At 41.6% G+C, this 14,858-nt stretch overlaps 1 protein-coding gene and 2 gene segments (V, D, J or C); 1 reads left to right on the forward strand and 2 right to left on the reverse strand.

Moving 5' to 3' along the window:
* The window catches only part of LOC111577568 (immunoglobulin kappa light chain-like), a 35,673-nt gene extending 32,161 nt beyond the window's left edge, over nucleotides 1-3,512 (reverse strand). Inside the window, exon 1 of the mRNA XM_055017777.1 lies at nucleotides 2,861-3,512. Within this exon, the coding sequence (XP_054873752.1) occupies nucleotides 2,861-3,221 (361 nt within the window). The 5' untranslated portion in view covers nucleotides 3,222-3,512. The remainder of the gene's footprint in view (nucleotides 1-2,860) is intronic.
* Nucleotides 1-14,858, forward strand: part of LOC111577565 (Ig kappa chain V region Mem5-like) — a 47,685-nt gene that overhangs the window by 23,312 nt on the left and 9,515 nt on the right. Inside the window, 1 exon segment of the V gene segment in view lies at nucleotides 4,262-4,299. Coding sequence covers nucleotides 4,262-4,299 — 38 coding nt within the window.
* On the reverse strand, nucleotides 13,870-14,569 carry LOC111586920 (immunoglobulin kappa variable 2-29-like). The segment is given in 2 exon segments: nucleotides 13,870-14,177; nucleotides 14,392-14,569. Coding segments are annotated over 2 exon segments (354 nt in total).

A 14,858-nucleotide genomic window follows, 5' to 3' on the forward strand; every position in this document is an offset into this window, starting at 1 on the left:
TGTATTTATTCTCTTTAAAAGTTGATGAAATACATCTACTTTGGGACACATTTTATATAAACTATCAATTTTTATAAAAAATCTTTCATATTAAAGATAAAAATTTCTTCTTCTACAGTTTTTATGTGTATTTTGATGCACTGCAGAATCTTCACAGAAATGTGTTCATGCTTCATTTCTCTATGTCTATTAAATGTATTCACATATGAGAACATTAGTTCACAATACAGCTGCAAAATTTTTGCAGTTATTTTTAAATTTCTAATTTTTTCTGACACTTTAATTCTTGTTCTTCAGAAAAACTGTGAATGTTGTGTTGAGTTCGTTTGTTTCAGAGTCAGAGAGTCGTGTCTCTCTACAGTCAGAGGTTTTTGTACAGCGACTCAATCAGTTTGTATCACTGTGGTGGACTTTTGGTGGAGGAACCAGACTGGATGTTAACTGTAAGTACATTTAACTTGTTAAATATGAGATATTTCATATGTATTAAACTTTATTTCATAACCATCAACATTATAGAAATATTTTAGCTGAAAAAAGTCATTTAATCCAATTTCAATCATTTGTGACTTGGTATCATTTGGTGTTCATACTAAAATCTTCTTCAGTTTAATGTTTTGTTTCAGTGGAAATTAAGTTAGAAAAGTTTTAAAGATTTCAAAAATTTCTCTCTTTAGTAAAATTTTAAACTTCAGTCTAATTCCCTGACAAAACATTTCTCATCATTTTTACAATCTCTATGAATGACTTGAATTTGTCAGATCTGTTGTGTCACAAATGAAAATGTTTTTAAACCTCAGATTTATATCTAATATCTGTGTTATGATCCTGCTCCAGCTTCTGCCCTTCTTTCCCCCTCTTCCCCATTTTTCCTCCTTTCTCCCTTGGGTTCTGATCTATTTCTGTTCTGTCTTGTCTCTTTGGTTCACTCTGTCTGTCACCTCTCCCTCATGTCTCTCTCTCTCTCTCCCTGTTTCTCCTGCCTACATTCTGCCATCAGCTAATTACTGCAATGAGTATCAGCTGCAATAATCAGATCACTCCATTCACCTGTTCTCCACCTCACCTCCACCTATTTAAACTCTGTCCTTTCATTCACTCCCTGCTGGATCATAGTTACCCACATGCCTTCATGGACTCTGTTCCCACCTGGACTCTGCTTTTGGACTCTGTTTTGTTTAAATAAATCTTTCTGTTTTTCACTTGTCAGCCAGTTCTGTGTGTCTGCACTTGGGTTCTCCAGCTCCAGCTAGTCTGGTATTGTGGAAAATTTCATATACAGCATATAGATGTCTAGATATCAAGTCTGTCAGGTTTTATTTGGATTTTTTATGATCCTAGTGGGTGTAGAGATTTTCTTCAGGTAACACAAGTTCATAAAGTAAAACATTTTAGTAACTGAAGAGATTCATTGTTTTTTAGTGGGTCATCTTTGATTATCAGTGTTTGTGTCTTTATATTTTAATTAAACAGGATATAATGGAGATTGTGGGGATCCAAGGTTCAGCTGAGGTCAAAGGTCATGACCAAACTCTTTCACATTTACTGTCCCACTTACTTTTATTCACCAGCAGATCACTGAATAATATGAATGTTATTATTGTACATGAATGTTTGTTCAGGGAATTTGTATGTCAAGATTCTCTCATTAGTCTGTAAATCAGTGAATATGCTGACACCAGCCTACAGTGTCTCTTAGAGAAGCTTTCCAGATGTGTAGCCAGCAGATCCTTCAGATCCTCAGCAGCTGCCTCCTCATCATCCCAAAGACTTCAACTAAACACATGAAAGATCAGTCTGTAGTCTGTGGAACAGTCTGTGTCAGGATATGAAGGACTCCACCTTAACGAAACCTTCGGGCAAATCTTTTTTATCCTGACTGTTAGGGAATTCTGCGATGTCAAAAGAGGAATCAGGAGGCAAATTCAGGGACACTTTGGAGACTCAGATGGCTTATGTTGAGAATAAGGTTTACTGAATTCAGGAGAAATGATACAACGAGTAACACAGTGACGTGAGCACTGGCAGCATCAGTTCTGAGGAGTCTCTCTGGTCTTGGGCACTTATACCGTTTGGAAGGTGTGCCATGTTTATGTTATACTCTAAATGTGGAGGCAGGACTGTTAGTTCAGGATCCATCTGAACAGGAACACAACAATATAACCTTGTTGTTCTGACATCGTCAGCCAGATAGTTGGTCTGTTATCCCTATGTTATGTTTATCAAGCGTCTGTCTGTCTCAGGGTCATATTAGGGGACAGAGAGAGCATACGCAAGTTTGTATCCTCTATCTAGGAGAACCATGAGTCAAGGGTGACCATTTGGGATGACTCAGCATTTAGGCTGTCATAAACTAGAACCACCTCAGTCATGAGAAAGTGAGTAATTTTTCCTTCACACTGACTTTCACTGAGGGTGCCTTTAATGTGAGTCTTCATCACTGGTTGTCTTTTAAATGTATTGTTTTTATTTATTTCACTGACTCATGTATTCTAGAGATTTATTTCTTCAGTATTGTAATTGTTACGTTACTGGCTGGTTAAACCTTGGAAGTGAGGGAAAATGGAAGACATTTTGACTTTTCATCACTGATTGACACACTTTCAAAGTTTTGTTTGAACATCAGCACTTGGTTTTATGAGTTCAGGTTTGTTCTAACCTGAACCCATAAAGCGTTGAGGCCATGGGAGTGTTAGGGCTGGGTTGTGGTGTGTAGTTATAATTGTTAAGGTTTAGTTAAGGGATTAGACATAGAAAAAGAGTGTGTTTGTGTTCACTGAAGTGTGAATCTCAGTACAGTTTCTGTTCTGTCTGACTGAGGGAGGTTTTTGTATGACGTTGTATCACTGTGTGAACGGATAGCTGTAACCAATTTGTGAACAATAATAAACTCCTGAATCTTCAGCCTGAACTCCATTGATGGTCAAAGTGTACTCAGATCCAGAATCACTTCCACTGAAACGATCAGAAACTCCAGATTGACGAGTTGAAGCTGAATAAATCAGGAGTTTAGGAGCTTGTCCAGGTTTCTGAAGATACCAGTGCAGCCAGCTACTAACACTTGTACTGCTTCTACATGTGATGGAGACAGTTTGTCGTGGAACAACAGACTGAGATCCAGGAGACTGAGTCAGGATGATTTCTGATGATGAACCTGAAAACATGAAAAAGAGGAGAAGGGTGACTGAGACAAATCCAGCTTGGAGAAAGATGATCAGCATCCAAACACAAGAGGATCATTGGTTGAACATGGACAACAGATGGAAGAAGGTCAGTGCTGCTTGTTTGAGTGTTTCTCCATCACAGCACAACATGATTGTGGTGAAGCTGCTGCATCCTGAAGCAAAGTTTTCAGCAGAGAGTCTCACCCTGAACAAGGAGCCCCAGGGTGGCCAGCAGTAGAGTCAGGGACATGATGATTGTGCTGCCGGCGTGTCAGAGTGTGTGAAAGGTCTGGACAGACTCTGATCAACACTGGCCTCTTAACGTGTGGAGCTCAGAGGCAGGACACATATGCAAACACATTACAGAGCTGATCATCAGTGGATCAATCATGTCATCAGTTTATTGATCACAAATGAATCCTGGCTGTTTTGATAGATTTATTGCCTATGAAAATATTTTTCACAGAAATTTTTGCTTGATTGATTTTTACATCCAGAACATTTACTTTTAATTCAACTTACTAAAAAACTAAAGAATGAAGCCAAATTAATATATTTTTTAATTCCTGTCACTCGGATGAAGTTCATTTTCATGTGAAGCAGCTGTTTGACTCACTGAGACTGTTTGTGTTGAGTTTGTTTGTTTCAGAGTCAGAGAGTCGTGTCTCTCTACAGTCAGAGGTTTTTGTACAGCGACTCAATCAGTTTGTATCACTGTGGTGGACTTTTGGTGGAGGAACCAGACTGGATGTTGGACGTAAGTTACATCTTTGATATATTTTTGAAAGATCTATGACTTTTTTAGTTGTCTTAGTGTGTCTATTAATTATACTGAGGAATATCAACATCTTTACCTGTAAATTCTTTAACAAACATTTTGTCATTAGGACACTACATTGACTTTATCAGTGGAAATTGTAAAACTTAACAAATCAGATTTAAAATAATGAAATGGTAAGAAGATAAATCATTTCCTGGTGTTAATAGTTGAATCTTTAGTGCTTGTAGATTTAGTTCAGTGTTACAAAGTCAGAGAATCGTGTCTCTCTGCAGTCAGAGGTTTTTGTACAGCTGCTCAATCAGTTTGTATCACTGTGGTACACGTTTGGTGGAGGAACCAGACTGGATGTTGGACGTAAGTTTAAACTGTATTTGATACTAAATACAACAATGTAAAATGTAGTGAAATGACCTTTTCTGATGGTTTGAGTGAGAAAAAAAATTCTTCACATTATTTCTGTTTTAATTTCTCCTCATGAAGATTAACTCTGATCAACTTTGCTGTAATTTCTGTCTGACACAACGTTCAAACTTAAATTGTAGTTGAATTAAATTAATCTATTTAGTAAATTTTATCACAGAATAATTTTTATGAATTTCCATTGAAGGAACTGCTTTTGGATGATTTTTTTGATATGAAAATCTTTTTTCAAGTTACATGGCACAGACTGCAATGAAAAATTAGAATATAAAAATGTAGAAAACCTCTGATGTCTGTGTTTTGTCAGATATTGTTCCAAATTTAGTTTAAAATCATGTGAACAGTTAAAAAATGATTGAAAACCATGTGCAGAACATTCCATGGTGGTAAGTTGATGTTCTCGTCTTATTTCCACAAAATGATTTAAAGGCATATTTAGTTTGGACGTTTTACAATTTAAAGTAAAACTTGTGAATGTTTCCACATTTGCTGGTTTTATTTCCACTAAATATTTTAATGCAATGTTTACTTCATAGTGCTGATGATTTAAAGTAAAACTTGTGAATGTTTCCACATCTGCTGGTTTCATTTCCAGAGTATCTGACATATTTGAAAGTGTTGATGATTCTCTGTGAGCTGATGTGCATGAGAGGTTTGTTAAAGGGAAGTGAAACAATGTGTGAGTGAGTGAGTGAGTGACTGGTGGAGCAGAAAAAGCATCTGACAGAAACTCCTTGAAGGACTAAATCAAGTCTCTGACAGTGAAGGTGTCCAAGTGGCTGCTGTTTGATTGGCAGCTGTGTGCTCCCTGTCCTCTAAGCTGATTGGTGTCTCCTAGGTGATGTCCATCCCTCCCTGACGGTGCTGCCCCCCTCCAGAGAGGAGCTGCAGCAGGGGAAGGCCACGCTCATGTGTCTGGCCAACAAGGGCTTCCCCTCAGACTGGAGTCTGTCCTGGAAGGTGGACGGCAGCAGCAGCAGCAGCAGTAGCATCAGCAGCAGCTGGGAGGAGAGCAGGAGCCCCGGGGTGCTGCAGGAGGACGGCCTCTACAGCTGGAGCAGCACCCTGAGGCTCCCTGCAGACCAGTGGAGGAAGGTGGGCTCTGTGAGCTGTGAGGCCACCCAGGGCTCCCAGACTCCACTCTCAGAGACACTGAGGAGAGACCAGTGTTCCCAGTCCTGACCTCACCCACTGGGAACATCACACTGGTTCTGTTCTCATACTGTTCTCTGTTTTCTCTCTGAAACTTTCTCTCTTTCTAATCTTATTCTGATAGTCAAAATATTTCAAAATAAAAAAAAAGATGTATCAAGAAAAAAAGTCGACTGAGTTCTTTTGTTTAGCATGAAAACCTTACAGCATCAAAATTATTTTGATTCATTGACACAAACCAAAAAGAAAAAAAAATTACCATCAATTATTAAAGTTGATCCTTTTTGAACAAGTCTTGAAGCAAGTTGTTGTCTAAATAATCTGAATTATTCTTAGGATTAAAAAGAAAAAGCAGGATGTCATCTGCATAAAATGATGAACCTTCCTGTTTTCGAATCCCATTTATTCTGTCTTTGCTGCAAATTAGAAAACATTTAAAACAATCTCAACTCAACTCAACTTTATTTATAAAGCGTCTTAAACAGCAGCTGCTGAAACAAAGTGCTGTACAATAAACAATGAATTAAAACATTAAAACAATAAATAAAAGATACACATATAGCAATAAAAATGTCTCAAGTAAACACATCTGTTGACTTCTTTTGTTGTTGTTGTTGTTATAGGCACATCATTTAGATCAATAAACCGACCTAAAGCTAAAAAAAAACAACTTTTTTCATGAATTTTTATTGTTAAAGAATGTGAATGTTAAAAAGGTATTTCATATATCAGTGTTTAATATATATCAGTTAATCTAAACTAATGTAAAGGTCACTTAAGTGGAAACTAATTTCACCATGTCCTTGTGCAAAATATCAGATTTCGATGCAGATTTCAGTCTAACAAATGACTATAATCTTTAGATGTCAAAAGACAAAGCAGGTTGTCATCTACACAAAGTGATTAAACATGAAATTAATGGAGTATTTTAAACTAACCGAGAGATTCACTTTAAACAATTAACACATTGTCATTTTTATGTTTTTTCATAATGCTGATATAGTGTTAAATGATGAATGTTAACTGTTATCAGTGTGGAACTTCTATCATGTGTTGCTGCAATAAATTTTAACTGTAGATTCATTTGATAGACAGACCCTTTTCAAAAATAATTGAATAAGAATTCTTGTACTGTCTTTAAAATTAGATGAATAAGTTGATAAGTTAAATAAGTTAGTTAAAAGTGGATTAAAAAGCTAAAAGGCTATTACCAGTTGGGTTTAAAAACAGCGTCAGAGTGAGTGCTCTGTTTTCTTGTTTAGTTTTCAGAAGTAGCCACAGAGTGAGCGCTCTTACTTCACAACCTATCTTTGACGTTTCTGTGTTTCTTGTTAGTTAGCTCCGTCTCTCGTGTCGAGCACACAGCCAAGACGGACAGAGACGAATTCATGACGTTGCTAATGTTTTTATGATACGCTTCTGCCTTGGAGATCATTAGTCTTTTTACGAAAAGAAAGGAAAGAAAAGAAAGGAAAGAAAAGAAAAGAAAGGAAAGAAAAGAAAAAGAACAGTCAACTCAAGTAAAATACGGGAAAAGCAAGCCCTGTGTGTTTATTTGAAGACCTTTTTCGGACGTTAACTAGCTGTCTAGCTACGCACAAGAACACGCGCTGCGAGGGCAGCATAGTAAAAAGACTATTCTACAGCGGGCTCAAGCACTTGGAAACATTACTCAGCAAACATGAGTCTACGCTCAGGAAAAAATCATCTTAAGGAGCACACTACTATGCAGCAAAATGAAGCTAGTGGAGGTGAAGCAACCAAAGAGCAGACGCTTCCTCAGCCATTTGATGCTAAGTCACAGTCGTCTAGAGCATCCACTAGACCCTCTCAACGTTCATCATCAACAGCCTCTTCAGCCACAAAAGCCTATGCTAAGGCAAAAGCTGCCCGAGCACAACTAGTTTACGCTGAGAGAGAAGCTAACGTGATGAAACAGAAAGCAGAACTGGAAGCAAATCTCCATCTACTCCAGTGCGAAAGAGCTGTTGCTGCAGCTGAAGCTGAAATGGAAGCTTATGAGGAAGCTGAAGTGGAAAGCCGAGAGCTCACACAAGGACCCTACGACACAGACAAGCCCATCAGTCCTGTACAACGCACTTGTGAGTACATCCAGCAACATTTTACAGAACTGCCATCAAAACACGTAGCAGTGGAGTCTGATGAGAGAAAAATAAGCACACACGCTTTGAACAAAGACATAAAGAAAGGGCCTACAATGAACACAAACAGTACTCACCCTCACAGTACTCCAAAATACACAACCAAGCCAGAGAGAGAATACTTACCGGCGCCAAAAAGTGCTCAGGAGGACTTTGCAAAATATCTAATTCGGAGAGAAATGATAAGCACTGGGCTCCTGCAATTTGATGACAAACCTGAAAATTATTGGTCATGGAAGGCCTCTTTTCTAAGTGCAACAAAGGATTTGAATCTCTCTGCCAGGGAGGAGCTAGATCTATTGACAAGGTGGCTGGGTGCCGAATCATCAGGGCAGGCAAAGAGAATTTGTGCGGTGCATGCCCTCAATCCTGCAGCAGGTGTCAACATGGTGTGGCAGCGTCTCGAAGAGAGTTATGGATCACCTGAGGTCATCGAAGATGCACTGCTAAAAAAGATTGAACGCTTTCCAAGGTTGACCAACAAAGACAATGTCAAGCTGAGGGAGCTAAGCGACATCCTCCTGGAACTTGAGTGTGCTAAGCAGGACGGCGCTCTTCCAGGGCTCGCATATCTGGATACACCTCGTGGGATAAAACAAATAGTGGAAAAACTCCCCTTTAACCTCCAAGAAAAGTGGACAGCTGTTGGAAGCAACTACAAAGAGGATTACAGAGTGGCTTTTCCTCCCTTTTGTGTCTTCTCCAATTTCATTCAACGGCAAGCAAAGATAAGGAATGATCCAAGCTTTATTCTCTCCACCCCCAGCAGTCACGTGTCTTATAGACCAGAAAAGCTTGTACAGTCTAGTCGCAAAACCTCTGTGACCGTACACAAAATAGACATCCCTGCAGAACAATCAATCATCCAAACTGATCCTGTTCTGAAGAAATTAGAGGAACCAGATCGTCAGTGTCCCATACATAAGAAGCCACACCCATTGAGAAAGTGCAAGCTCTTTAGAGGCAAACCCCTGGAAGAGCGCAAAGCCTATCTAAAAGAGAATCGCATCTGCTATAGATGTTGTGGTTCTGTTCAACACATGGCAAGAGACTGTAAGGTGACCATCAAGTGTTTAGAGTGCAACAGTGAGAAGCACATTGCCGCACTGCATCCAGATCCTCCTCTCACACTCACACAAAGCGCTGTAGCTGAAGGAAGCGACAGCGGGGAGCACAGCGAATGCTCATCTTCAGTAATCTCTAAGTGTACGGAGGTTTGTGGCCAGGCTAACAGTCCACGCTCATGTTCCAAAATCTGTTTAGTGAAAGCTTTTCCAACAGGGAAAAAAGAGAAGGCAGTTAAAATGTATGCTGTGCTGGATGAACAAAGTAACAAGTCCCTTGCCAAGACAGAGTTCTTTGACCTTTTCAAAGTAAAAGCCAGCCACATCCCATACACCCTGAAAACATGTTCTGGGAAAGTGGAGACTTCAGGAAGGAGAGCTGTTAATTTCTCCATCGAGTCGATGGATGGGAAACTCCAGCTGCCCCTACCCCCCTTGATAGAGTGTGACAGGGTGCCGGATGACAGGACAGAAATTCCCTCCCCTGAGATTGCACACCATCACCCACACCTGCTCCCAGTAGCTGATAAGATTCAACCTGTAGACCTAGATGCTCCGATCCTTCTGCTCTTAGGGAGAGACATTCTACAGGTGCATAAAGTGCGTGAGCAAATAAACGGGCCCCATAATGCACCTTACGCTCAGCGACTAGACCTCGGCTGGGTCATTGTTGGAGAAGTGTGCTTGGGAACAGTTCACAAACCATCAGAGGTCAGTGTCTACAAAACAAACATGCTGAACAATGGTCGTAGATCCTTTCTAAAACCATGCCCGAACAATATCCATGTGAAGGATCACTACAGGTGCATGACACAATATCATGATTCAACCTTTCCTGCTTGGGACAAGAACTCAAGGCCCACCCTCAGTGCAGACAATCTGGGGTGCTCAGTATTCGACCGGTCTAAAGATGACAACAAACCAGCGCTGTCCATGGATGACAAAAACTTCCTTACCATCATGAATGCAAAAGTCCATCAAAATGAAGGGAACAGCTGGGTGGCTCCTTTACCCTTTCGCTGCCCAAGAAAACGGCTTCCGAGTAACAGGGAGCAAGCTTTAAAACGTCTCTGTTCACTGCGGAGGACTCTGGTGAAAAACCCAGAGATGAGCGATCATTACACCAAGTTCATGCAAAAGATGTTGGACAGTGATCAAGCTGAGCCTGCTCCACCTTTGGACAAAGACAAAGAACATTGGTACTTGCCTACATTTGGTGTGTACCACCCCCAAAAGCCAAACCAGATACGGATCGTTTTCGACTCAAGTGCTGCATGTGATGGGACGTCTCTTAACGATGTTCTCCTTAGTGGACCAGATTTGAACAACACACTGTTGGGCGTTCTCCTGCGGTTCAGGAGAGAACTCGTGGCTTTTACAACAGATGTGGAGCAAATGTTTTATTGTTTTGTTGTCCAAGAAGAACACAGAGATTTCCTTCGGTACCTCTGGTATGAGGACAACGACATCAGCAAGGCAGTGGTAGAATACAGGATGAAGGTCCATGTATTTGGAAATAGCCCCTCACCTGCCATAGCTATCTACTGCATGAGACGAGCAGCGCAACAGGGTGAAAAAGAACATGGTTCCGACGTGAGACAATTTGTTGAGAGACAGTTTTACGTCGATGACGGTCTCATGTCAGTTGCCACACCCGAAGAAGCAATAGATCTTCTCACACGGACCAGACAGATGTTAGCAGAATCCAACCTGCGACTTCATAAAGTGGCATCAAACAACAGCCAGGTAATGGAAGCCTTCCCTGCAGAGGACCGAGCAAAGGATCTAAAGGATTTAGACCTTGGAAAGGATCTTCTGCCTCTTCAGAGGAGCTTGGGGCTTTCCTGGAACCTAGAGACTGACAGCTTTACTTACCTGGTGTCCCAGGAAAAGAAGCCATTCACACGAAGAGGTGTGTTGTCGACAGTTAACAGTTTGTACGACCCCTTGGGCTTTGTAGCTCCAATAATAATGCAAGGGAAAGCCCTGGTCCGCGAACTGTCATCGGAACAAAGAGAGTGGGATGCTCCTCTCCCCCCAGAAAAGGAAGCAGAGTGGATCCTATGGAAGGACTCTTTGAAGGCTCTTGAAGATCTGGAGATCAAGAGGTGCTACATTCCAGTCTCACTGTCTTTAACACAGGAGAAAGAACTGTGCATCTTTTCAGATGCCTCCATGGTAGCTATTGGAGCTGTAGCCTACTTGAGAGCTGCTGATACTGGAGGACAGTATCATGTCGGATTTGTCATTGGGAAGTCAAAACTGGCTCCTCGTCCTGCCCACACCGTTCCACGTTTGGAACTCTGCGCAGCTGTGCTTGCTGTAGAGGTATTTGAGCTGATCAGAGATGAGATGGACATTAAATTGAGTGCTGTAAAGTTTTTCACAGACAGTAGAATCGTGCTTGGGTACATACACAACTCCACAAGAAGGTTTTATATGTATGTTTCCAACAGGGTAACGCGGATTAGAGGATCCACACACCCAAACCAGTGGCATTATGTGCCTACAAACCTGAACCCTGCAGACCATGCTACCAGGTTTACATCAGCAGCTCAACTCCAACACAGCAACTGGCTCTCAGGCCCAGCCTTCATGTATTCCAACAAAACAGCAGAGACACCTGAAGCAAGTCCTTTTGACCTCATTGAGCCTGAAGCTGACGACGAGATTCATCCTGAGGTTGTTACTCTGGCAACCAAGGTGTCAGAGCCCCTATTGAACTCACAACACCTTGAGCAGTGCTCGAGCTGGAGTACACTCTGTCGTACTTTAGCCAGACTCATTCATGTTGTGGCATCCTTCAAAGGAAAAACAGACAAAGGATGGAAATGTTTCAAAGAAATGCCCAGCATATGTGAACTTTCACAAGCCAAAGTGCTAATCATTCGGTCTGTCCAGCACACAGCCTTTAAAGAGGAATTAAAATGTCTTAAAGAAGGCAGACAGACAATTATGAAGCAAAGCGCACTCAAGAAGCTAAACCCAGCAGTGGATAAGGATGGTCTGTTGCATGTCGGAGGTCGTCTCTCCTCTGCTGAGCTGACAGAAGAGGAAAAGCATCCATTGATCATTCCACATGGCCATCATATTGCTACATTACTTGTCAGGCATTTCCATGAACAAGTGGCTCACCAAGGGCGACACATTACTGAAGGAGCTATCCGAGGTGCTGGATACTGGATAATTGGAGGTAAGCGCTTGGTGTCGTCTGTCATACACAAGTGTGTTACCTGTCGCAAATTGAGAGGTAGATTGGAGGACCAGAAAATGGCAGATCTGCCCACAGACAGACTTACTCCTGAACCACCGTTCACTTCTGTCGGCCTTGATGTCTTCGGGCCATGGACCATCATGACACGCCGCACAAGAGGAGGAAGTGCGGAGAGCAAGCGATGGGCCGTGCTCTTTACGTGCATGTCAACCAGAGCAGTGCACATTGAACTGGTTGAAACCATGTCAACTGACAGCTTTATTAATGCTCTGAGGAGGTTCTTCTCAATTCGTGGTCCAGCAAAACTACTGCGGTCGGACAGAGGGACTAACTTTGTAGGAGCCTGCAAGGATTTAGGTATAAACACTGATGCCACAGTAATCAGGAAGTACCTACAAGAGAAAGGATGCTCCTGGGTGTTTAATCCTCCTCACGCGTCCCACATGGGTGGCTCCTGGGAGCGGCTTATTGGGGTTGCCAGGCGCATTCTGGACGCAATGCTGCTTCAAACAGGACCAACACGACTCACACATGAAGTCCTGAGCACCTTCATGGCGGAGGTGACGGCGATTATAAACTCAAGACCTCTTGTGCCCATATCCACTGACCCAGATAATCCTGCAATACTCACCCCAGCGATGCTTCTTACTCAGAAGACGAGTGCTATTTCAGCCCCCTCTGGAAACTTTGACTCGGCGCAATTGTATGGAAAGCAGTGGAAGCGAGTGCAATGTCTTGCCGACACATTCTGGAAGAGATGGAAAGGAGAGTATCTGTCTACTCTACAGAGCCGCAGGAAGTGGACGACAGATAAGCCAAATGTAAAAGAAGGAGATGTTGTCTTATTGAAAGACAGCCAGGCCCACAGGAATGAATGGCCAATGGGACTGGTTGTTAAAGCCTTCCCAAGCAGCGACAAGAGGGTCCGCAAGGTGGAGGTGCGGACTGTGAAGGATGGGACAGTCAAGTTCTTTTCAAGGCCGGTGTCCGAGGTTGTGGTCCTTCTTTCTGAGACTCAACAAAAAGACTTGTGTTGATGTTATTGCCAGAGAACATTCCCCTTTTCAATTTTATTGTATCTGCATTGACATTTATTTGTAGTGATATAATGTTATTATATCAAGCGGGGAGTGTACTGTCTTTAAAATTAGATGAATAAGTTGATAAGTTAAATAAGTTAGTTAAAAGTGGATTAAAAAGCTAAAAGGCTATTACCAGTTGGGTTTAAAAACAGCGTCAGAGTGAGTGCTCTGTTTTCTTGTTTAGTTTTCAGAAGTAGCCACAGAGTGAGCGCTCTTACTTCACAACCTATCTTTGACGTTTCTGTGTTTCTTGTTAGTTAGCTCCGTCTCTCGTGTCGAGCACACAGCCAAGACGGACAGAGACGAATTCATGACGTTGCTAATGTTTTTATGATACGCTTCTGCCTTGGAGATCATTAGTCTTTTTACGAAAAGAAAGGAAAGAAAAGAAAGGAAAGAAAAGAAAAGAAAGGAAAGAAAAGAAAAAGAACAGTCAACTCAAGTAAAATACGGGAAAAGCAAGCCCTGTGTGTTTATTTGAAGACCTTTTTCGGACGTTAACTAGCTGTCTAGCTACGCACAAGAACACGCGCTGCGAGGGCAGCATAATTCTTAAAGGTTCTACCCTTGTCTGTGTGCTGAATTGTGCTCTTTAAACATTTGTTGAGGATGTTTATTGAACTGAAAGATGCTCATAATGTTTAATTCCTAGAAGCATCATCATAACTGGAAGATTTTTAACAGCATACATTTTTCTTGTGTTGTTAAGAACTGAAAATAGTTTGTAATTTTATTCTCTCAGTTTCAGAAAGTAAAGTTTGTGCTTCTGAGCAGCTGTTGATTCAGATCAGTTCCTCTTCAGCTGAGAGAGGTTTTTGTACGACGTTGTATCACTGTGTGAACGGTAAGCTTTCATCCTGCTGACAGTAATAAACTCCTGAATCTTCAGCCTGAACTCCACTGATGGTCAGAGTAAAGTCATATCCACCTCCACTTCCACTAAAACGGTCAGGAACTCCAGAGTAACGAGTTGCATCATTATAGATCAGGAGTTGTGGAGATTTTCCAGGTTTCTGAAGGTACCACTGCAGGTCGCTATAAACACTCTCACTGGTTTTACACCTGATGGAGACAGTTTGTCCTGGAACAACAGACTGAGATCCAGGAGACTGAGTCAGGATGATTTCTGATGATGAACCTGAAAACATGAAAAAGAGGAGAAGGGTTACTGAGACAAATCCAGCTTGGAGAAAGATGATCAGCATCCAAACACAAGAGGATCATTGGTTGAACATGGACAACAGATGGAAGAAGGTCAGTGCTGCTTGTTTGAGTGTTTCTCCATCACAGCACAACATGATTGTGGTGAAGCTGCTGCATCCTGAAGCAAAGTTTTCAGCAGAGAGTCTCACCCTGAACAAGGAGCCCCAGGGTGGCCAGCAGTAGAGTCAGGGACATGATGATTGTGCTGCCGGCGTGTCAGAGTGTGTGAAAGGTCTGGACAGACTCTGATCAACACTGGCCTCTTAACGTGTGGAGCTCAGAGGCAGGACACATATGCAAACACTCAGAGTCAGTCAGCTGCAGCTGTCCTCAACACATCACCAGGTTTACTCCTCACTGATGGACAAATCACTGACAAACAGTCACAAACTAAAATCACTATTATTGTGTTCTGTTCGTTTACAATGTTGATGTTGTGGCTGCATCAATATTAACTAATATGAAGCTGATACATCAGTTGTATGGTGTAAATATTGTAAGTTTGTGTACATTGTGGAGTTTATATTTCTACCTTTTGGTCTCATTCCGGGTTTTAACTGATCAAGAGCTACTGTCTGTGTATGTCAAAGAGCATATTAAAAGCTTTCTATGTACA

Source organism: Amphiprion ocellaris, chromosome 15, assembly GCF_022539595.1.
Source record: "Amphiprion ocellaris isolate individual 3 ecotype Okinawa chromosome 15, ASM2253959v1, whole genome shotgun sequence".
Taxonomy (NCBI): domain Eukaryota; kingdom Metazoa; phylum Chordata; class Actinopteri; family Pomacentridae; genus Amphiprion; species Amphiprion ocellaris.